The sequence below is a fragment of the Bubalus kerabau genome, chromosome 10 (assembly GCF_029407905.1).
Source record: "Bubalus kerabau isolate K-KA32 ecotype Philippines breed swamp buffalo chromosome 10, PCC_UOA_SB_1v2, whole genome shotgun sequence".
NCBI lineage: Eukaryota > Metazoa > Chordata > Mammalia > Artiodactyla > Bovidae > Bubalus > Bubalus kerabau.
Window position 1 is genome coordinate 41,807,107 of NC_073633.1, and position 24,716 is coordinate 41,831,822.

General features: G+C 40.7%; 1 protein-coding gene across 1 annotated transcript in view; it reads left to right on the forward strand.

Moving 5' to 3' along the window:
* Positions 1-1,174: 1,174 nt before the first annotated feature.
* The window catches only part of RTF1 (RTF1 homolog, Paf1/RNA polymerase II complex component), a 47,120-nt gene continuing 23,578 nt past the window's right edge, over positions 1,175-24,716 (forward strand). The window contains exons 1-3 of the mRNA XM_055537434.1: positions 1,175-1,411; positions 14,232-14,342; positions 24,358-24,505. Of these exons, the coding sequence (XP_055393409.1) occupies positions 1,202-1,411; positions 14,232-14,342; positions 24,358-24,505 (469 nt within the window). The 5' untranslated portion in view covers positions 1,175-1,201. The remainder of the gene's footprint in view (positions 1,412-14,231; positions 14,343-24,357; positions 24,506-24,716) is intronic.

Genomic DNA, 24,716 nt, shown 5'->3' on the forward strand with positions numbered 1-24,716 from the left:
AAACATCCTCTCCACTTGTGTTCCTTATCCCCATGAAGGACCCACCAGCTTCCTAAACCAGAACCTGAGTATCATTTGTATTTGGGACATCACCTTTTCCCTTTCCCAACTAATCTTTAAGTCCTAGTCATTCTACCTTCCAAATTATCCAGAAGCTATCCATTGCTCCCCAATTTCACTGTTTCTTCCTTAGTTCTGGCTTCCCTGGTGGCTCAGGAGGTAAAGAATCTGCCTGCAATACAGGAGACCTGCATTCAATCCCTGAGTTGGGAAGATCCCCCTGGAAAAGGAACCGCTACCCACTACAGTACTCTGGTCTGGAGAATTTCATATATGTATAGTCTATGGGGTCGCAAAGAGTAGGACACGACTCAGCGACTTTCACTTTCGTTAGTTCAGAGCATTATCATCTTTTGCCAAAATGCCTTCAACAGCCTATGTGGTTTTCCTGCCTTAGTCTCCTTCCTTTTTATTCACTGGCTACACTGCAGCCAGAGTAATTTTTTAAAAACACAAATCTGATAATGTCGTTCTACAGTTTAGAATCTTTCAATACAAAAGATTTTAAAACTTCCTAATATAGTTTATTAGGATCTGAATGATTTGGCCGCTGCGTACCTCCACAGTCTCATCCCCACACACCATGCCCTCTGTTCGGCCATAATGAACAACTGTTTCAGTTCCCTGAACCCAACTTTTTATATTATCGCTATGTCTTTGACCAAACGGTTCTCTGCTTGGAATACCCTTCCCTCTACTCTTTTTTTTTGGGTAAATCAGATGAATCCTTCAGGTCCCAGATCAGTTGTCACTCGCACAGCCCAGGTAGGCAGGCTTCGTTCCACAACAGGTGCCCTCAGCGTGGTCCAGACGATTTGTCTTTCAGGCGGGCGGCCCTAACGGTGCCCTCGAGATTCCATCAGTGTCGCAAAGTGGATAGGCTCCTTAGAGCAGACCCAGATGCTTGCGGCTCCAGTCCAAAACAAGTAGGCAGCACATGAAGCTTCGGCCCCACAGCAGAGACACACCCAAAACTTCCAGCAGCGGGTGCTGGGTACAAGACCGTCGTTCACCGCCCGGAACCCAGCCGGGTGTCCCCGCCTCCCACGCTGCGTCGGGGGCGGGGAGGGGCGGGGCTCTGGGCGCTAGCGAACGGCGTGCGACGAGCGGGGGGCGGGGCCAGGGGCGGAGCGGAGCGCGCATGCGCGGTCGCCTTTGTGTGGGTCGAACAGCAGCAGCGGCGGCGGCGGCGACGGCGGCAGTGGCGGTCCCACTGGCAGGCGGGCAAGAGGGGAGTCCGGGCGGCGTCCGGCGTGGGAGCCGGGGGACCACGATGGTAAAGAAGCGGAAAGGCCGCGTCGTGATTGACTCAGACACGGAGGACAGCGGCAGCGACGAGAACCTGGATCAGGTTAGGACAGGCCGCGGAGGCGCGGGCCAGCGGAGCGGGAGGGCTGAGTCCCGGCCACGGGAGTCGGGAGCCTGTCGGGCCCCGGGCCTCCTGGCTGGAGCGCCCGGCCTGCCTCGTGTCCTGAACGCCGCTGCTGCCCCCTCTGTCCTCCCCGCAGTGCCCGCGGCCCTTGGAGTCTGGCCGGGGCCTGGAGACGGAGCCCAGAGGACTTGGCGCCTTGGGCGGGGAGGCGGGGCAGGGGCCAGGCTGGTGGGCCTCGGACTGGGGGAACTGGAGGAATCCTTGGTCTGCCACGGCCAGATCGGGGCGGCAGGCAGCAGGCCAGGGGATCCGGGCACGGAGAGATAGAAAGTATCGCTCGCCAACCCGGGCGATTGGGAGGTTTTGGGGGCGGTGCGGGGGTTGGGGGGCGGGAGAGGGAGGCCGAGAAGGTTCAGGCTGTGGAAGATGAAGTTTTTCAGACGAGGGTGTGAACAGAGTGGAGGGGAACCTCTCCGTGCTTGGCGAAGAATACTTAGCTGTGGACACGAATCTACTTGGCAGCTAGGGTGTTTTGTGTTTGTTAAGGGTCCCCATTGAGATGTCAGACCCAGGAAAGCTCTTGGGAGGAGGAAAGTGGGTATAAATGGAGAAATATCTAGGGCGGCATGGAGGCCCTTTTCATGCAGCATCCCAGAATTCTTTCTACTTGAAAGATGTTCAGGAGCCATTGAAACTAACTTTAGGTCTCACTGTCTTGGGGTTGCTTGAACTGTTTATATACTCTGGAAGATACTATAGGGAGAAAGCTGTCCTTTGTAGCAGTGCTCCAGTGATAGCAGAAGATTCAAAAAGAGTTTTCCCCCATGTTTAGTGAACAGATTATATACAGAAAGGATAGGCAAGAGGTAGTAGTTCTGTAAGTTGAATAGAGTACTGAACTAAAAATCTGAAATTTTTGAGTTCTAGATTGTGCTGTTTTCTAGCTATGTATCTTTGGCCATAACTGTAAAGTCTAGATAAAACATCAGCCTTGTGTATCTGATTGGGTTATTACAAAGGATTGAGTATTTGTAAGAATTAATTGGTACAAGCACCTGAAAACTAAAGCTTTTCTACAAATGGCTTCTTGGGAGTCCTCTGTATTAGGTCAGAGGTCTCAGGACTTAAATATTAGGGCATGAAAGGGGAGGACCTTGAGAAAAAGGGACTGGAGACGTGTTGAAGAAAAGAGGGCTTTTTTGAAAATGGTAGTATGGAGGTAGGAGATGAGGAAGTAGTGAGGCCTGTGGAGAAGTATCAGAGGGCTAGAAACCTTGTTATGGCATAGAAAGTGAAAGGTAAGGTGAAAATGTTCACAGAAAGACTCCTGAAATATGTAAAAATATTGTCTTGACTGTAAAAGTTTGGTTGATAAGTTTAGACTGGCACTTAGGATTAGAACTTAAAAAACAACTATTTCCTAATTTAAAAATGTAGGTATTTCTGATGATAACATCAGTTACCATTTACATAGGGCCTGGGGTGAACTTCCGTGGATCAGGAAGATCCCCTGGAGAAGGAAATGGCAACCCACTCCAATATTCTTGCCTGGAAAACCCCATGGACAGAGGAGTCTGGCAGGTTCCAGTCCATAGGGTCACGAAGAGTCGGACACGACTGAGCGACTAACACACTGGGGTGAACTAGTCACCGATATGCTGTATGTGCTTAGTCGCTCAGTGATGTCCAACTCTTTGAGACCTGTAGAAGGATACTGTAGCCCTGGAGAAGGAAATGGCAACCCTCTCCAGTATTCTTGCCTGGAGAATCCCATAGACAGAGGAGTTTGGCAGGCTGCAGTCCTTGAGGTCACAAAGAGTCAAACACGACTAAGCGACTGAGCACATACTGTAGTCCATTAACCTCATCTGTTCATGGGATTTTTCAGGCAAGAATACTGGAATGGGTTTCCATTTACTTCTCGAGGTGATCTTCCTGACCCAGGTATCAGACCCTCATCTCCTGTGTCTCCTGCATCACAGGTGGTTTCTTTACCTGCCTATCCGTCCAGTCACTTCAATTAAGTGCTTTATTTACATTGTCAGGTTTTCAAATTCTGAAGTAGGTACCATTTTCCCCATTTTATATATAAGAAAAATGGAGCTTGAAGATATAACTTACCTAGATTCACATAACTTGGTAGTAGAATTTGAACCCAAATCTGTATGACTGCAAGGCCTATGCTCTTTCCATATACCAAGTATTCTGTTTTTCATATTGCAAAATGATGTTTCATAGCCATGTTCTGTGTTACTTGAATGCATGTTTGTACAGTATATTGAATAGAGGGATTTGATACATCAATTTAAAAGATGATTTGGGGGCTTCCTTGGTAAAGCACTCTTAAGACATCTATTCTGATGATAAATGAACCAAGCTGTAAATTATTCTGTCTTTGTTTTCCACAGAAGTCTGGCAAATAAAATGAGTAGAGAGCTTCCTTTTGTAGCAGAAAGATTTTTCCTTATCCACAAAAGTTTTTTCAAAGTGGAAACTGAAGGGATTACAACTTTAAACCCAACTTTATCTATTTGTAAAAAGAAATTAGCATAAAATCTGTAAGTAATACCTAATACATTTTAACAGCAATTTCAGCTTTCTCCTTTTCAACGCATTGGCATTCTTTTTATCAGATGGGAACCAGATCAAAATGCCCATTTCCTGTGCATCCTAACAGGCATCAGTGCCTTCTTTCTATTCAGCCCTGTGCCAGGCTTTCAGAGGAATCAAAAAGTTCTATGCTCTCTAGAAGTTTTCTCAGAGATCTTGAGCAGAAGTTCAAAGTCAGCCTGGTTTTGCGGTCTTTAGGAATCCTCAGAACAAAGTTAATGCCTTCTGGGCCTTATCTCACCAAGATACATCTATTTCTTGGTCTTCATTGGTGGGGTATAACATCGTATTTGCTGTCTAATGAGCAGGCCTTGTGGAAAAGAACAAACCATGACAAATCTGAGTGTCAAGTGTGAGAATGGAGCACAGTTAGTAAGGAGATCCTTTGTCTATGAGTTTTCCAAGTGGGAATCTAAGCCATTATGTCAGAAATATTACCTCCAAATTAGTCTTTTTACTGAAGGTGAGGCAGGTCAGCCTTCTACACTGGTTTTTCCTGGTGGTGAGAGAAAGAACATGTATGTATGAAACTGCTTGGGTTGCTTGTTTAAGATGTACTTTGCAGGGGCTCCCATTCCAGACCTACTGAATCAGAAGACTCAGGGGGCTCTATCCTCTGAGGTAAAATATGGCATTTTACCAGTTATAGTCCAGGTACTTATTTGTGTTAAACACTGAGACCACTGTCTGTATGCAAGTTAATCTTTTTCATAAGACACTGTAAGTAGTTTGGGAGAGAAATAGCTTCCTGTCTCAGCCATAGTGTGTGTGCACATATAACCAAAGGAACTTAACAGAGATGTTTAAGGTGGCAAAGCAGCTGGTTTTTCTAATCTCTGAAGCCATTTGAATTGTTGGGATGCTTTTTTTGAGGCCTGTTTATTTTTTCCCTTTCTTCTTGGTGGGAAGAGGTATGTAGTAACTGAATTGGGAGTTCTTTGAAATTTGTTTTAACTTTCAAAGGTTTTAAAAACTCAGACCTTTGAAGGATTCATTTTAACATCTGACCTGATAGTGACCTTATTTTTTATGTTGGCCACACTTTTTTTTCAATATCTTAGAATTGCAAATCATGGAGTTATTGCTCTTGGTGCTTCTTGGAAAAAAATAACACAATTTGAGGCAAATCTAGGCTTTTTTACCCCACCATGTACCTCTATGGAGATAATGTGTCACTCTTTTGGAATAATATTTATGCAGTGGGTCCTGTAGTATGAAAAGCATCCAAGACAAGAAAGGAATCAGAAGTTGTCTATTCAAGTCAGTACAACTCAGTATTTATAACAAGAACTTTACTCTACCTTTTTCAAGGGAAAAAGAAAAGCTACATGCAGTTATTTTGCAGTTTTCATCCTTATTTAAAATGATTGTAATTGTGTTATCCTGTCCTCTTTGCTCATGCTACTTGAAGTAGCCATAAATTAAACTTTTTTTTTTAATAGGCCCCTAAGTATTTTGTAGGAATTATTTTTAGACATTATGTGTTTAAAATATCATTCTTATAAAGTATCCTTCCACAAATCTTTCACATAAAAGTTGGGAAATTTAGAAGTTGTGCTTCTTATTAATATAGTTTTTTTTTTTTGTCAGTGCCAGGTCTTAGTTGTAGCACATGGGATCGTCATTCTTCATTGAGGCAGGCAAACTCTTAGTTGCCGCATGTGAACTCTTAGTTACAGCATGTGGGATCCAGTTCTCTGATCAGGAATCAAACCCAGGCCCCCTGCATTGTGATCACGGAATCTTAGCCATTGGACCGCTAGGGAAGTCCCTAAAGTCTATTTTCATGAGTCAGAGCAGTTTGAAGTCTAGGATGAAGTTGTGAGAAGTGTCAGTGTTAACTTCTGTAGTTTTTAAATTTGTGTCATGGTGTTGCATCTCGCCTGATGTAACTCATCTGCCAGTTTCACTTGACTGTCCTTTAGAAATAGTGCAGGGAAGGTTGAGTCCAGTGGGAGCCATAACAGGCTTTTAGTAAAAATTGAAAACCTGTCTTTCAGCACCCCTCTCTTGGTGTACTTATTTGCTCCCTTCTTAAGTTCTCCAAAAGGAAAGATTGTTTTTCTTTTTTTTTTTTTAATCTTTCAACAAATGTGTTAGACAGTGCTAGACAATAAGGCTATTGGATGGACAAAATGGAAGCAATTTCCACCTTCCAGGAGCTGGGAGTAGGGGAGCATGGAGGGAGGGACAGGTGCTGAAATTGCTCAGAGTCATTTCCTTAGATTTGTGTTACATCTTAGGAAGGAAGAACCGAGATGCTGTGACATTGTGACCTGGGACCCAGTGCTAGCCTGATGGGAGTGACATTTAAGCTGAGACCTGGAATATGGGTTAGGGACAAGAAGATAGGTGACTGAAGAGTACAGCAACATGTGAGTGTTCATGGTTGAGGGACCAAAATGTACAAAACCGTTGAGGCAGAAAGGGCCTACCACCCTCATGAAACTGAAAGAAGCAGAGGGACTACGACATCACTAGTTGGAGAGAGAGTGATCCAAGTGAAGCTGCAGAAGTAGTCTATTCCGATCCTTTGAAAATGGAAAAACCAGTTTAGTGGATCACAACCAGTATTAAAAATAAAAACAAAATTGAATCAAATAGAAAAAATAATTGTATGTCAGACTTAGTAAACATAAGTATGTTTCATATAGATATTGTTTCATAAGGTATAATTTATCTCTCTGTGGGCTGAGGTTGAAAAGAAGTTTTAAGCCACTGGCAGGATCAGGTCAGCAATATTCAGGACTGTGAACTCTGTTCTGAGGGTAACGAGAAACCAGTGGAGGATTTTAAGCTGGAAGAGGTGTTCCTCTTTGTCTTATGAATCGTTTTCCCAGACATGTGGAGAGTAATCTAGAGAAGGGACACCAGTTAGGTGGCAGATAGAGGAGTCCAGGTGAGAGATGGTGGAGAGGGTAAGTTCCACTAGAATGGAAACTCCGAGAGGCAGTGGAATGTCCCTGCATCTAGAACAGTGTCTGGCCTGCTGCATGTACCTTGTCAATATTTGTTGAATGAATGCCTGACTTGCACCAGTGTAGTTATAGACATGGCAGAAAGTGGATTCAATAGGACATAATATTCATGCTATGAAACTGTGAGTTTGATGATTGATTGGATGTTGGGGGTGAGGAAGAAGATGTTCTGGCATGAGGTAGGGAACCATGGAGGAAGATCAGGTTTAGAGATGAAGAGTATATGTTCAGTCTTAGATGTGTAGAGATTAAAATTGTCTTATGAGACTCAAGTGGAAGCATTGTAGGTAGTTGAAAATAATGCCTGCCTGACCCAGAGTCAAAGAAAGAAAAGACAAAGAAAGGCAATGCCAAAGAGTGCTCAAACTACCGCACAATTGCACTCATCTCACACGCTAGCAAAGTAATGCTCAAAATTCTCCAAGCCAGGCTTCAGCAATACGTGAACCGTGAACTTCCAGTTGTTCAAGCTGGTTTTAGAAAAGGCAGAGGAACCAGAGATCAAATTGCCAACATCCGCTGGATCGTGGAAAAAGCAAGAGAGTTCCAGAAAAACATCTATTTCTGCTTCATTGACTATGCCAAAGCTTTTGACTGTGTGGATCACAATAAACTGTGGAAAATTCTGAAAGAGATGGGAATCGTACACCACCTGACCTGCCTCTTGAGAAGTTTGTATGCAGATCAGGAAGTAACAGTTAGAACTGGCCATGGAACAACAGACTGGTTCCAAATAGGAAAAGGAATTCGTCAAGGCTGTATATTGTCACCCTGCTTATTTAACTTATATGCAGAGTACATCATGAGAAACACTGGACTGGAGGAAGCACAAGCTGGAATCAAGATTGCCGGGAGAAATATCAATAACTTCAGATATGCAGATGACACCACCCTTATGGCAGAAAGTGAAGAACTCAAAAGCCTCTTGATGAAAGTGAAAGTGGAGAGTGAAAAAGTTGGCTTAAAGCTCCACATTCAGAAAACTAAGATCATGGCATCCGGTCCTATCACTTCATGGGAAATAGATGGGGAAACAGTGGAAACAGTGTCAGACTTTATTTTTCTGGGCTCCAAAATCATTGCAGATGGTGACTGCAGCCATGAAATTAAAAGACGCTTAGTCCTTGGAAGAAAAGTTACGACCAACCTAGATTGCATATTGAAAAGCAGAGACATTACTTTGCCAACAAAGGTCCGTCTAGTCAAGGCTATGGTTTTTCCTGTGGTCATGTATGGATGTGAGACTTGGACTGTGAAGAAAGCTGAGTGCCGAAGAATTGATGCTTTTGAACTGTGGTGTTGGAGAAGTCTCTTGAGAGTCCCTTGGACTGCAAGGAGATCCAACCAGTCCATTCTGAAGGAGATTGGCCCTGGGATTTCTTTGGCAGGAATGATGCTGAAGCTGAAACTCCAGTACTTTGGCCACCTCATGCGAAGAGTTGACTCATTGGAAAAGACTCTGATGCTGGGAGGGATTGGGGGCAAGAGGAGAAGGGGACGACAGAGGATGAGATGGCTGGATGGCATCACTGACTTGATGTCCGTGAGTCTGAGTGAACTCCGGGAGTTGGTGATGGACAGGGAGGCCTGGCGTGCTGCGATTCATGGGGTCGCAAAGAATAGGACACAACTGAGCAACTGAACTGAACTGAACAGTAATAGAATTTTTAAAAGATTTTTATGTACCTTTTATTTTGATTGTGTTGAAAGGTGACTTTATTTTATCAATTCTGTGGCAGTGTGGGCATTTATATAGCACAGTATTTTATCTATAACTATAATCACTTTGCTGGTAATTGGAAGAAGTTACCACATTTAGCTCCAGTCATGCGATATGTAAAAGAATGTTATACCGTCACTTTGGAATTACTTATTCTGAAGGGTTTTTGTGTTTGTTCATTGGTTTGGTTTGTTTTCTTTTGTTTTTTAATTACAATAGTGCATGCTTGTTGAAACAGTTCTAGCAAAAGAGAATGGGACATACATGTATGTACAGATACATGTATGGGATACATGTATCCCACAGACATGTATGTACACAGTGGCTGTGTTCCTTATTCTTTAAAAATAACCTGTGTCCACTGTTGGAATGATGTTCTTCTATCAACAATTTTGATATGAAAGAAAAAATAGGAATTAATCTCAGATTTACACCTCTGTGAATTACTACTCTTTACTCAGCATCTCTCAAGTCCTCCCACTTCCCTCTGTCCCTGTGGCTACTTAAGACTGTCCAGGCCACCATCCACTCTGATTACCCTGCTGTGGACCCCTCTGTACTTCTTCCCTGGCCCTCTAGTCTATTCCTGTTAGTCAGAGTGCTCTTTTAAAAACCCTCTCAGGGGATGGTTACTTCCCTAGGTTAAAATCATTTGATGAAGGTTTCCCACTGCCTTCCAATAAAATTTGTTCTCCTGATCCTGCTTTATAAACCTGAAAATGATGTGGTTTCTTCTCACCTCTAACTTGCCTCATTCCATCACCCCCCACCCCTTGCCTAAGAAGCTCTAGTCACACTGGTTCCCTTTCAGTTCTTTGGTTAAGCCAAGCTGTTGCCAGTTTCAGGGCCTTATCTATTCTCTCTGTAGACTTCTGTCCAGAAGACTGCTGCACCCCTGGTTCCTCTCGCCAGGTTTCTAGTCTCAGCCTAAATACCATTGCCTCAAAGAAGCAATCACCCTATTGCAGATAGGTGTTCCATCCACTTGATAACCACCTTCTCAGCACTTATTATTAGATATAATTGTTTCTTTACCTATTTGTTGTCTCTCTCCCTCACTTGATTTTATTTATTTATTTTAAAAATTTTATTGGAGTATAATTGATTTATAATGTTGTGTTAGTTTCAAGTGAACAGCAAAGTGAATCAGTTATTCATATACCCTCTCACTTGGTTTTCAGTTCTGTGAGATCAAAGGATTATGTATCTTCATGACTGTCTACTCAGAACTTGGTATATAGTAGGTGCTGAAAGCAGGGGAACTATTAATATCTGTCCCGGCTTGCCAGGAACTGAGTTTCCCAGAATTCAGGACTTTTCAGTGCTAAAACCAGGACAGTCCTGAGCAAATCAAGATGTCTGGTCACCCTAATTGGCAGTAATCACTTATATCAGTTGTATTTGTGGAATGAATAAGTGAAAAATACATGCTAATTAACTACTTTTAAAAAAGCAAACCTCTGAGGTTTATCCATATGGGCTTTTATTCTCCTTACCTGGGGTACAGAATATGTATCCCACTTTCACGTGATCATGGGAGGTTTGTTAATTTCCTTTGAGTAAGGGGAAGCTAAATTGCTTTATTACAAGTTGATCCCAACATGGCATCACAAAAAGCGCATTGTGAATGATGGGATGGGGGAATTCAACCCTCAGGTTTATGAATTTTGACATATTGATGGATTAAAATTCTAATTTTAGCCAAAATAATACTATTTTAATAAATATTACCTTAGTGTAGTTAGGCTTGCTTTGTTAGGGTCTGAGTTTTGGCCATCTAGTTTAGTGTTAAATATCAAGCAGTGTTAATGAAACTCCTCTGGAAGCCAGATGTGGCATCCTGCACAGCCTTACTTGTGGTGTGTGGGGCATTGGCATTACTCTCAGCAGATCTTTAGTTCAGCTTCAATTTGATAAACCATGCTGGCACCCTACACTGCCATGGCATCCTAGAGGAATGCCGAGAAAAGAGATTTTCACTAACTGTGATGAAATACAGAGAGGATGGTGAGAGAACCAACATCATCTCAACCAGTGTGGCGCAGTGAAGTGGGCCTGGCAAGAGAGAACTGCAGGTAGATCTACCCCCATGCATGAATCAGTTTTTAAACTGGCTTTTGTGAGTATTGGTGTTAGATAAATCCACCCCTACAGGTAACAAATCTATCTCTTCCGTGTGTGCGGTATTGGCAAGACCTTTCTGTCTCACATTAGTGTGTTCAGCTGATTTATGAGCCCTCAGAATATAAAGGACTTAAGTGTGAAGAGTAGCCTTCCCATGAGTTCCCCAGTAACTTCATATACAGTTCTCAGCTTGTAGAAGGAGTATCTTTCATACTTTTTAAGGTCTTTGCTTTCTCTGTACTGTTGTTAATATGGTATTTAATGCTGTAGAAGAAGGACTGTGCCTGTCAGATGCAGTTGTCCACTAATGAAGAGCCATTTGCTAGGTTTTTATCTTTTATTTTATTCACTGTTAAATTTTTATTGGGGTATATTTGATTTACAATGTTGTGTTAATTTCAGGTGTACAGCAAAGTGAATCAGTAATACATAGGTTCACTCTTTTTTAGATTCTTTTCCCATATAGGTCAATTACAGAGTTTTGAGTAGAGTTCTCTGTGCTATACAGATAACCTACAACAGTTCTTATTAGTTGTCTTAGGTTTTTAATATCATGTGGAATCTCTTTAACAGGAAGACAATATTAACATCTTAACACTTAATGGATATCTACTGCTTGTAATAGTCTGTGTTTCAGGGAGGAATTTGATTGCCAACATATCCAAATCCATGTTATAATGAGTTGGTATTATTATAAAACAGAATTCTGTTGCATTTGTGAACCTCAAAGGGTCAGGAAAAAATTACTAATAAATCTTTCCAATTTTTATAAATTTGCATGAAGGTAATGTGGAAAAAAGATAATAGTAAAGGCCATACACAAATTACCATATAACCCAGCAATACCACTCCTTGGCATTTATCCAAGTGAAATAAAAACTAGTATTTACATGAAAACCTGTACATGAACCAATAATTGCCCCAAGCTGTAAACAATCCAGATGTTTTTCAACTGGCAGATGGGTAAAGTGTGGTGTATCCATACAATGGAATATTACTTAACAATAAAAAGAAACAAACTGCCTATTCCTCTCCCGGCAACATGGATGAATCTTAAATGCATTATTCTAAAAAAAAACGGATTCAAAAGACTACATGCTACATGATTCCATTTATATGATATTTTATGATAGGCAGATGTATAGGGACAGAAAACAGGTCTGTGATTGCCAGGGGATGGAGGGAAGGAGATGAAGAGCGCTAACTTCCTGAAAAGGCTGAAGATCATACATGCTCTACTTTTTCATACGAAAGTAATGACTCCTATTGACCAGTGCAAATTACAGCAAAATTTGGAGGGCATGATGGGACAGTCCTATATCTGGTTCACAGGAGTAGTTCAGCTATATTTGTCAAACTCATAGAACTGTCCATAAGAAAGGATAAAACACACTATATGTAAATTACATACTCATTTTTAAAAGACTGTAAGCACACGAATATTGTTGCAATTCGTATTTGGTCAGTAGGAGTTACCATTTTGGTATGAAAAAGGAGAGTGTTCTTATGATCTGAAGCCTTTTCAGGAAGTTAGTATGCCAGTTCTGCCTAAGGAAATGAGAAGAGTAACGTTTCATGACTGCTTATGAAGACGAGATCATGTCAGCTGTTAATCTGAGAAGGTCATTTTCTCATTCTGGCCAAGGAGGGTATACTCCTAAAATAGAAAGAGACTGGAAGAGGAAAACAGATATTTTATAGCAGTCTTTAAAAATTTTGTCGGCACTTAATCTTTAGTTGTATAGCACCATCATCATCAAGGAATAATGCTCCTAGTATTTATTAGTTGTATTTTTCTCTTTTTTTGGCACAAGGGGAAAACGTAAACCATGATTGAAATAGGAACTAGGATTTTATCTGTCCTGGTGTGAATCCTGACTCTATCATACACTGTATTATCTTGGGTAAATTACTTAACCTTTCCTACTGCTTAGTTTTTTTTATCTTTAAATGGGGGTGATGATGATACTTACCTTAAGGTGTTGTGAAGATTACATGTTAGTTGCTTAGAAAAGTACCTGACATCTGGTAAGTGCAAAATAATTTGGGGCTGATATTGATATTATCCAAGAGCAAGAACCAGAGCAAGTATCCTTTTGCTGTGTTTTTGAGTGGACTGAGTTGGGGAGAACTAACAGGAGAGGGGAACCATGTGAAAGAGCAAATCCTGGTTGTAGCCACAACTTACTAAATGTCATATCTCTTCCCCTTTAATCTCTTAAATCACCAGGACAAGGCAGAGATGGCAAATGGAAATATTTGGGTTGTCAAATTAGGATTCTCATGTAATGGTCAGCATCCTTCCTGCTTGACCCTGGGTTAAGCACCAGAAATATACTTTTCCCCTCCCTGGTTTAAGCATTCAGAAAACTATCTCAGAAACTTATTGGGCTTCCCTGGTGGCTCAAACAATAAAGAATCTGCCTGCAATGCAGGCATCCTGGGTTCGGTCCTTGGGTTGGGAAGATCTCCAGCATTCTGGCCTGGAGAATTTCATGGACAGAAGAGCCTGGCCGGCTACAGTCCATAGGGTCACAAAGAGTCGGATACGACTGAGTGACTTTCACTTTCAGAAACTTACAGTTTGTTAGCTTATTCCAAACAGTGCCACAGATGCCAGTTTTACCATGAATTATATGTATAGTAAGAAGATGCTCAGAGTATTGGCTATACCACTAAGGACAGGGAGCAGATTACCTTTGTAGACATGGTCCTGAGAATCAGTACTCCTGTAACTTATAGAGGAAATTTGGGGGTAGCCTGGGGCTTCCCTGGTGGTTCAGATGGTAAAGAATCTGCTTGCAATGGGGGAGACCTGGGTTCGATCGCTGGGTTAGGAAGATCCCCTGGAGAAGTAAATAGCAACCCACTCCAGTATTCTTGCCTGGAGAATCCCATGGACAGAGGAGCCTGGCAGGCTACAGTCCGTGGAGTTGCAAAGAATTGGACACGACTGAGCGAGTAACACATATGGGGGTAGCCTACAGTTCCGTTTTCTAGTCATTTTCCATTTCAGACATAAACCTCCCATTGAGGGGACAGGTCTGTTTTTTTTTTTCTTTCTGTGCTTTCTGGCTTGTAGGATCCTAGTTCCCCCACCAGTGATTGAACCCAGGCCCTTGGCAGTAAAAGTGCAGAGTCTTAACCACTGGACCACCAGGGAATTCCCAGGACAGATTTTGAAAACATTTCTTTAGCACTTAGAAGTGTGGCAGTCCGACTGTTCATGTGATGAAAGTTCCCATGACGGTATTTTTTTATTGAAACCACAAAAAGGTAGAAGAGATTTAGGGAAGGTGAGCATTGTAGTATTTTTAGATGTATTTTCTCTGTAAACAAAACTCATGCAGCTACTTTGCCCTCTCAGGAACTCTTGTCCCTGGCAAAGCGGAAGCGAAGTGACTCTGAAGAGAAGGAGCCGCCCGTGAGTCAGCCTGCTGCCTCCTCAGACTCAGAGACGTCTAACAGCGATGACGAGGTGGGTGTGGAGGGATAGGCCTCTGGTGGGCATTTGAGAGTCCTGACAGCCTCTTTTCCTTAACCTGAGACCTTCCCGCCTAAGATCTGTGAGAACTTCCTAGGGAAAGAAAATTGTGTCTGGAAAGCTCTCACATTGTGCTGTTCTCTGTACTGCTAGTTACCCAGCAGGTATCTCTGCAGTGCATCCGTGACCATTTTTTAGTCTTTTATTTTCAGCACTCTTACAGAAGGGGCATAACTTGTTAGTCACCATCTCTTTTATTTTTTTTTTATTAAATTTTTAATCCCATTTCTATGTTAAAAAAGCAATTCTATCAAGAATGCCAAATTTTAGTGGAAAATACTTTAGGAAGACAGACAGGAAGCTTTCTTTGGGTAGACGTAATCAATATCCCCCAAACTGGTGTCATTAGGTATTACGGAGAAACATCCAGCTGTTCATTGTTTAAGCCAAGGTGACTTTCCCAATCTGCTGCCCACCACCAAACAAGGCCCTAAAAAATCCAGAACTTTAATGGGAGAGAGAGATTAGGCGTAAGGTCTTTGAAACACTCCTACATGTTCCTCATTTGATTTAAAATACTTTTCTTCCCCTTAGTAATTTCCTGGAGGGAGGCTGGATATCACCTTTGTGTTTAATCTCTTACCCTGCAGTCTAGGAAAAAAATTTTATTTAAAAAATTTTTTATTTTTGTATTTATTTATTTCATTGTTTGGCTGTGTTGAGTCTTGGTTGCTTTGTGCAGGCTTTCTCTAGTTGCAATAAGCAGAGGCTGCCCTTCATTGTGCTGTGCAGGGTTCTCATTATGGTGGCTTCTCTTGTTGCTAAGCACAGTGTACGGGCTTCAGTGGTTGTAGCACTCGGGCTTAGTTGCTCTGAGGTATGTAGGATCCTCCTGGACCAGAGATCGAACCTGTGTCCCCTGCATTGCAAGGCAGATTCTTAACCACTGGACCACCAGGGAAGCTCCCTAGGAAAATATTTTTAACAGTGTACTAACAGTATCTTGTTTTAAAGTTCCACTGACGTAAAAAAAATTTTTTTTAGTATAATAAAATTTAGTTAACAGCCAGAACAGTATTCACCAGTGCCCTGCATATACAGATTAGGAATGATTGCATTCTGATTGACTGTAGTGATATTCTCTTAATCTTAAATAATTTAACAGACCTAAAATTTTTTTGACAATAAGAGGTAGTGAATGTGTGAATTTTATTCTTTGTTTCATTTATTTTTCATGGAGGAACTGTAATTCCTCTAAAATTGATAAAGTAACCCAATCTGTTAGAAAAGCAGTGGGCTTATGAAATAATTTGCTTTTTCTATTAAAAAAAAGGCAAAAATAGAACAGAAAAATCTTGAAATAATTTCCTTCCCCACTATTCCTACATTAACTACTTTCATTTTCCTTGTTTTAGAAGTCAGCTGCTACAGTGTAATCCCAAATCTGTGTTGTGTTTGGAATACCCTGTAGCATGTTTATGGTCTTTGTACTTCCTTAAGGAAAAAATCAGTAGCTATACTTTGAAGCTCCATAGTACTATCATCAGATCACTCCTGAGTATGCAGTTACTACAGGGATTCCCTTCATCCTTTTGAACTGCTTCTACCAAGCGGTCAGAGTATGTATCATCTCCACAGCATTAGAGGAATCCAAACATGTGCTAGGGTAGATCGAGCATCATAAACATGTCTCCAGCTTAGGATTCCCTTTATCACTCGCAGCTACTTACCAACTCTTGAGTCTTCATCCTTAGAACGCTACCAGCTACTTCTGTACTTATTAGAGAAAAAGCTGACAGGCAGGCTGCACCCTATCTAGTAGGGAATTAAGAGTTTGAGTAACTTTCCCCCCACAAGGTTGTTAGCTCTTGTAGCTCCCTCCGCGTCCCATCCCCCAGGCTCACTGGCTTCTTGCAGCTCTGCTCCAGTCTTCTCACCCTTCACTGGAAATAGCAGTCTATATTTCATGGCCATTCTGAAAGGTGCCTCTTTTTTGGTCTGCATTATCAGTTTCTGGCCCAGGCTACTAGCTTAAGCACAGAGCACTGCAAAGTTAGGGTGAATATTTCATTGTTTTCGACAATTAAAATCTTTTTAAAAAAATCCTACCAACCACTAGAGAACTCAGTAGTATGGTAAATTCAGATTTATGGCTCCATATACATATCCCAACACTTTTCCCCTCCCACATGACTCTTCTATGGTTTATTGTCATTAGCAATGATAAATACAGATAGAAGTATATTGTTCCCCTCAGATTTGCTGGAACAGAAAATTTGTCAGGAACAACTGAGTTAGGTTAACGGGTGGTTTGTCTTAAGGAGAGACACGCACTGACTTTAGAACAAGAAGATATGTAGCTAACTGGTAGGAGTGGGGAGGGAGATGCAAAGAAGTTATGAAAGTTTCCTATCCAGAAAAAATGTGGGTACAGTGGATATTAAGTATAAGGTTCAATTACGGGGACTTCTCTGGTGGTCCAGAGTTAGGACTCAGTGCTTCTGCTCCCTGGGGCATGGGTTTGATCCCTGGTCAGGGAACTAAGATCCCACAAGCTGTGTGATACAGTCAAAAAAAAAAAAAAAAGAAAGAAAACGCTCATTTCAGGAGGGAATAGTAGAGATTTCTTTTATAGTCTCTGTGGGGGGGAAGGAATACCTAACTTTAATGGAAGAAAATATGCTTTGGTATTATTTTTGGTGAATGAATTATTCTCAATCATATCTTGGGCACATGAGAAAATAAGAAGTAGAACTCTTTCTGTAACGTTTACATTGACCATGACTGGGAAATTGGAAAACTCACCTCAGTGGTAGTTTATAATGTTGTGTTGTGGCATTTTGGTACCGTCACTTCTTGTCCCTGAAAGCATTTGATAAGAGAAGCACCACCAAGGGTGCAGACAGGAGTGGCAGGGAAGAAAAATAACAAGCTTAGAAGGAAGAGAATTAGCAGTGCTCATTCATGAGATGAAGTTAAAAAAAAAAAAGTGGCTGAAACAAAAGTCTACTAGGAAGAAGAGAGTCCTAAATCGGGTAGTTCAGAGTCCTTTTTAGAAACACGGTGGGTCTCGTGGAAACAGATAGCTGCATCTCGATAAGACATAAGAAGAAAGCCTAGATTTTCACTTGGTACCAGTAAAAATCATGTTAGATACCAAGAAAACCTTTTTTTGTTGTTGTTCAAAGCAGAATATAACTACATTAGACAAAGTAAGGGGACATCAGACTTATGTCCTAATATCCTCAGCCTGACTGAGAATGATTATTTAAAAAAGCTTCATGTACATCCCTGTTTTCTACACTTTTGGGAAATAAAGGCATCTGGCCCAGCCCTGTTGTTCACTGCTTGTCACGCCAGGTTTTTCTTCCCTAGAACTTGTGTCAGCCCTCCTGGACGAACTTCATGCTCCAGCTTATCACCTCTTCAAAACTCTGGTCTCTTCTTGCTTTCCCCCATTCCATTGTTTTCTACTTTCTTTCTTTCTGAAGCTTTTTCTCTTTCCCTTTTATCCCATTAGTCTTTTGGGTGCTCCCAGGTTGATCTAGTTGTACTCCTTCCTATTCCACTACTTTATTATTGCTTGCTGGCTCCAATATTTTTAATAGGACATTTTGAAAAGGATACTACTTTTACTTAAAATTCATTTAGTAACAACTTTTCCAGGAAGTTGGCCAAGATACCCAAGACCAAAGTTTTGTTACTGCCTTACCATGCAGATAATACATAATCAGCACGTACTCCGATAAAGGCTTTCACTGCCAAGCTAATGTTTTTCAGTGTGTATATTCATTTAGTAAGGTTTTCATACACACAATACTTGTAGAAAAAGATGTTCCATGGAGATGAATTATCCCAATACTAAAACTAAAGTCTTGAAAGTTTAAATCTATTATATTTGAAACTTTTGGATAAGTTTTGTCAAATATAGTTTTTTAAGCTGATTTAGTCATGATTATGAAGGGCAGTTCTCATACTGTGAAATAATGACTTCCAGAATACTAGGCTATGTAGCTCTGGTTTGGGTACCTTTCCTTTCCCCGCTATTGTAGTAAGCAGTGGCATCGTCTCGTCTCCTAGCGATGGCTCTGCTTCCGGCTTCCTGTATCTGATCTGCTCTGGGGTCAGGAAGCCAGGGTCCCATGGAGTTTGTGTGAATATTCTGCTTAAATTTAACAGTAGCTGTTTGAATTGCTCATAAGCCTTTTTTTTTTTTAAACATACTTCTTTGTTCTTGGCTATGTGGATTACCATTCTGTAGCACCTCATTTTCTAGAGACCAAAAAAATCTCATCACAAGAAAAATAAAGTGATTTTCATGGACCACTTGCTTAAACTGTGTACAACAGATTCTGACACTTACCACACAGTGCAGTGGAGTATTGATTATATTTTACTTTGTTTTTTGGTATCGTTTCTGTTTCACTTTTTATCTCCACAACCACATTATAAGTTTTTGTGGTTGAGTGTAGGGATTCTTGTGATTGTGATTTTTGTGATTGAGTGTGTTTTCCAGTTAAATATGCATGATTATTTGAGTATAAGGTATAGTAGTGTTCTTTGTACTGTGATTAATTACAAAGTAATTAATTTTTTTTAAGGAAAAAGAAAACCTAGCTCTTCTCATGTCCTTTAGGCTGACATTTGCATTTACTCTTCAGCTTGGCTGATCCTTTTCTATCTTCAAGGGGAGAAAGAAAACCACCTGAATCAGGAACCATGCCCTCTCCACACAGCTCTCTATCGGCCACTGTTTAGATCTAGAATAATGACTACTGAACCCTTTTGACAAATGCTTCCATTTAGTATAATACTCAGTTCATATGGAATCCTACAACTTTAAAACTCCAAGGGGTCATAGAGATCATTTGGATTCCTTGATTACAGATTAGAGAACAGAGGCTCACAGAATGTCTGGTTTCCTTTTCCCATCATAAAATAGTACCCTCCATTTATATAGCGCTTCATGGTTTCTGATGTGCTCTAAACATCTTTCATTCAGTCTCCTTTGAGTCTCACACTACCCTGGTATTCGGTCAAGTATTATTCCTTCTTTACAGATAAGGAAATAGTCTCAAATTGAGGGCTTGGGCCTTATTCCAATTCTTTGAACCTCTATTCCTGTAGTGTAGTTTATCACTAGCCCAGCTATTCTTCTTAAACCCTACTTACCTCAAAGTATGTCATTTCACTCTAAATTAATTTCAGGAATAACTGCACTGCAGTGGTTTCTACTCTGGGTCCTGAGACCTAGAATATGATCTTCCTTGCCCATTAGAGATAACCTCTCTGAAACGCTGAAGTTTCTTTGCTTTTCTGTCTCCAGGATACTCAGCGTATGCAGCATGTCAATGCTACCCAAGTCCAAAGCAGCCACGCCCCACCCCATGTTTCTTCCTGTCTTTCAGCTGAGTGCCAGGAAGGTCAGCTGCTTCCCAGAGTAGGGACCTGCTTATAATACACCCTACACACTCAGTCTGGCACAGGGTGATGTAGTAGTTCCCAGCCCTCTTTGTATTATTAGATAATTGCCATCCATTAGAGTATCTGTTACAGGAGTGAGAGTCAAAGTGCTAATTTCTCTTAATTTATTACTTAAGAAAGCATCTTCCTTCTAGTCGCTGTTTTAGGTTTCCATCGCTGCATATGTACATAATGCTTCCCTGGTGTTTTGCGTGGGCCTGCTTGCATGTGAGTGCGGGGGAAAGCAGGATGTCAGTATGTTTGAGTCCTGACTGATCCACTGATCCTTTCCCTTTTCCAGATTGTTTTTAAGCAGCTATCCAAAGGGGATGCTCTGGCTCTGTACTCGGATGCAAATCGGCAGGCACTCGCTTTCTCATTCTTGTCTTCTTTGTGGTGCATTTTAGAGCACTTTTAAGGTCACCGCAGAGCTTGCCTTTCATTACAGCCATAGTTCCCAAACCAAATTAAGAAAAGCCAGGTCATTTCTTCTACTCTATCCTGGATGGGGAGAGCCCAAGAGTATCTCTTTAATCCTATCCTGTACTCTTTAGACTCCCTTTACTACCACCCTCTGGCAATGAAAGAATTAGTTTTCCTTCTTAGAGTCAACAGAATGAGACTTTTATAGGAATAGGTAAGCAATCTCTGGGCTAATGGCTGCTGTTGCTGCTGCTAAGTTGCTTCAGTCGTGTCCGACTCTGTGCGACCCCATAGACGGCAGCCCACCAGGCTCCGCCGTCCCTGGGATTCTCCAGGCAAGAACACTGGAGTGGGTTGCCATTTCCTTCTCCAATGCATGAAAGTGAAGTCGCTCAGTCGTGTCCGACTCTTCACGACCTCATGGACTGCAGCCAACCAGGCTTCTCTGTCCATGGGATTTTCCAGGCAAGAGTACTGGAGTGGGTTGCCATTGCCTTCTCCGGGGCTAATGGCTGGGTTAAGATTATTTCTACATTGATTTTGCCTGCCACAATTCTTGACCATCTCCTTTATGGTTTATTAGGTTCTGTTAGAACCTAATTATTAGATCTTGAAAGGAGAGGTACTGGGCAAATATTTAAAATATGTACTTGGATGTATTTAGACCAAGAAAACACTCAGAAACCTCTGGATTATAGGAATAAATGTAAAATATTACAAATATGACCTGTTCTCCAGGGGAAAAAAATCTTTTGGGAGATTATCAGGACCAATTTGAGTCTATTTCTCTAGAGTAAATAGGAATAATGAGACTGGGTCCCATATTTTAAGTGATTATTTACCTTTAAGTGGTAGAAATACAGATTTTTTTTTTAGATTTTTTTTTTCTTAGCTTTAAAAATACTATTTTTTCCCAAAGCTTCATATAATGAACACATATTATTATTATTAAAGATGTATTTATAAGAAGTTTTATTTTTTAAACTAAAGTTACCTACATTATTAAAATTTCCCTGAAAGCCTGTCATATATAGTGAGTTGGGCTGTTTGCCATTGGCATGACAGACTGTATTGAGTCAGCATCATGGGAGGTGAGGCAGCTTTGTGATCTCATTTCTTTTGAAAATTGTTGGAAGAAAACAAGGTTCCCTTCCCATACCTAGGTTCAGCAGGAAAAGTGAAAGTGAACGTTACTTAGTTGTGTCCAGCTCTTTGTGACCCCATGGACTGTACAGTCGATGGAAATCTCCAGGGCAGAATACTGGAGTGGGTAGCCTTTCCCTTCTCCAGGGGATCTTCCCAACCCAGGGATCAAACCCAGGTCTCGTGTATTGCAGGCGGATTCTTTACCAGCTCAGCCAGGAAAACCCCTGTTAAATTGAAACATTTTATTTTTTTCTATTTTAACGCTTACCTTTCTTCCGTCTCCCCCGTTAAGCATCATAAGCTGTAGATGACAGTTGCTAAGCTTAGGCAGTGGCAGATTGAAGCAGATAGACAGTGGAAAAGGAAGACACATAGCTTGCTGCTGCTGCTAAGTCGCTTTAGTCGTGTCCGACTCTGTGCGACCCCATAGATGGCAGCCTACCAGGCTCCGCTGTCCCTGGGATTCTCCAGGCAAGAACACTGGAGTGGGTTGCCATTTCCTTCTCTAGTTCATGAAAGTGAAAAGTGAAAGTGAAGTTGCTCAGTTGTGTCCAACTCTTCTCGACCCCATGGACTGCAGCCTACCAGGCTCCTCCGTCCGTGGGATTTTCCAGGCAAGAGTACTGGAGTGGGGTGCCATTGCTTTCTCCACACATAGCTTTCTGGCACCTCCTGAATTGAGTTCACCTGTGTGGCCTTGCATTTAAGCCCTTTTTGCTCTTACACACTCCCCCCTTGCCCTCACCCAGAATTTCAGAATTTGACTCTGTTGCAGATGAGTAACACTAAGCTATGAGTAGAAGTAGACCCTAGCCCATCTTGATACATGTGACCCCGGTAAGCTCAGCCTTTATGTTCTGAGCCTTTCCATATTACCTTCAGGTAGAAGTATAAAGGGACCTCTTTATACAAAGAAGGGATTTCTGTACAAAGTCTGAAAAGACACCCTGTTTAGAAGAGATGGGTTATGCTCATTTTCATGATCAATATTTATTGACTATCATGTGCATAGTTGGGATATTTCTTTTTTTTTTTTTTTTTTTTTGGGATATTTCTTGAAACAAGTGTAATATCTCTGTTATCAGCATAGGAAGTTAATATATTTTAGCTCAGTTAACTAAGAACCTGATCACTGTGGCCTCTTGGATTCTTTCAAAATGACCTAGAAAGTATTATCCTTGAATGATTAAAAATTTGAAATGGTTGAAACATAGCCATTAAAAGCATTGGAATTTGTTTCTAAATGGTAACTAAGTGTTGAAATATTAAAAGTTTGAGAAGTAAATTCACTTACAGAGTTGCCTTAACTATATATAACTTAATATATAAATGATGTTTTACTTAATATGTCATTTATTCACTTAAGGTATCATCTAGAACATGTAGCTGTTTTCTTTTCACTTGTGCCTTCTTCTTAGCTCCTGAGTACAAAAATAAAGTAGCACTTAAAATAACTGAGTAAATTAAAATGAAAAATTAGAAGATTAAAGTAGCACCCTTTCACAGTATTTTATCAAGGTAAATTAACAGACTGTGGTTCTTAAAAATAGCTCATCTGGAGCATTTCTAAGATGGAAACCTCATCAGAACTATCCTGCCACCCACACCTCCTAAAAAACTCCGAAGTAAATTTACTTCTGATCTTGGCTATTGTTAGATAGGTTCTATAATGATCATATTATAGAAGGAACAAAGACTTGGTGCTTTTAAAAAATATTAGATATAGAAATTTTATGTCAATACCAGATTTATAATTCAGTCTATGATGTTGGAAAGATGAATGTTATTTTTTATCCTCCCCCTCCACGGTTGTTTGTTCATTTATTTAGTATTGTCTGAGTTTGCTTTACTGGGTTTTTAAAATTTTTTATTGAAGTATAGTTGATTTACAGTGTCGTATTACTTTAAGGAGTATAACAAGGTTATTCAGATATATCTATATCTATATATTCTTTTTTAGATTCTTTTCCAGTATAGATTATTATAAGATGTTGAATATAGTTCTCTGTGCTATACAGTAGGTCTATGATGGTTATAAATACTATTTTCAGAGTACATAAAATGAAGTTTTTCCAAGTAAAGTACTCTTCACCTAAAATCATTCTCCTAAACTGATAAGTTACAATATCAAAGGAGGTATAGTTTAATGTAACTAAATAGTCTCTCTAAATTTTAATAATGATTTTATGGTCTTTCAGCCTTATAATTAAAGAGCTTGATGAAGATGATTTTTTTTGGCCTTGGAGTGATTGTGTATTGCCAGCCTGTTACTTTGATAATACAAATCGCAGGTTCCTTGTATTTAGATGTATGGGATCTCCTATTTATGATCCAATTTAAGCACTGAGTTGTAGTGTAATACATGCAGATTTTTTTAAAAAGATACACACACATGTATATTTTTCAATGATCTATTATATGCTTTCTGCCCCCTTGGAGTTAGTACCAGTGCTACCGTCCATGCCAGACAGTGGCCTTAACCCTTTTCTCCCTGTGTTTTCTGAAGTTCTGTCTTGCTAACGTGCTTTATTCCCCCTGCCTTCCTGGGACCCACTCCAGAACTAAGTAAGCTATGCCCTGTGTACTGAAACCCAAACATACCAACCTCTAGCAATTACTGACCTCTCTGCCACAGGAAACATTAGAAGCTGTTTTCTGTACCGAGTTTTAGTTAACTCAGTTGACTTGCCATTAAGTTGACATACTTGCTTTTCTATTGATAAGAAGTTATTAATTTTTATTTATTATATCAATTATCTACTGTCTTTAAGAAATTATAAACCAAAAGTTACGAAGTTTTAAGTAAAATTTCAAATCATTATCTTTCTTCATATAAAAGTGTATTTGTTTTAGATTCAAAGCAGTAGAGACTCTTGAAATTATTTTGATGAACATCGGAAATTCTTAACTCTCAAATCTTACAACTTTTCTCAATAAAATTCCTGTTTCAATTTTCCTTTTTCTTTTTTCCTTGTAGTGGACTTTTGGGAGCAATAAAAATAAGAAGAAAGGAAAAGCCAGAAAAATAGAGAAGAAAGGAACCATGAAGAAACAGGCAAATAAAACTGCTTCCTCAGGCAGTTCGGACAAAGACAGTTCAGCGGAGAGCTCAGCTCCTGAGGAAGGTGAGTCAAGTCAGACCTGGGAGTGAACTCTTACATGGTAGAAGCTGCAGAATCAGAAATCGGGGGAAAGATACCTGATTTACAGTATGGTCTCTGCCTTTATTGCAAGGCTCTCTAATCTTTTCAGTATCTGTTTAGAATCTGAATGAAGCAAGAAAAATACATGCATATGACTGTATGTCAGATAATGCTGTTTCTTCAATTTCCTGAG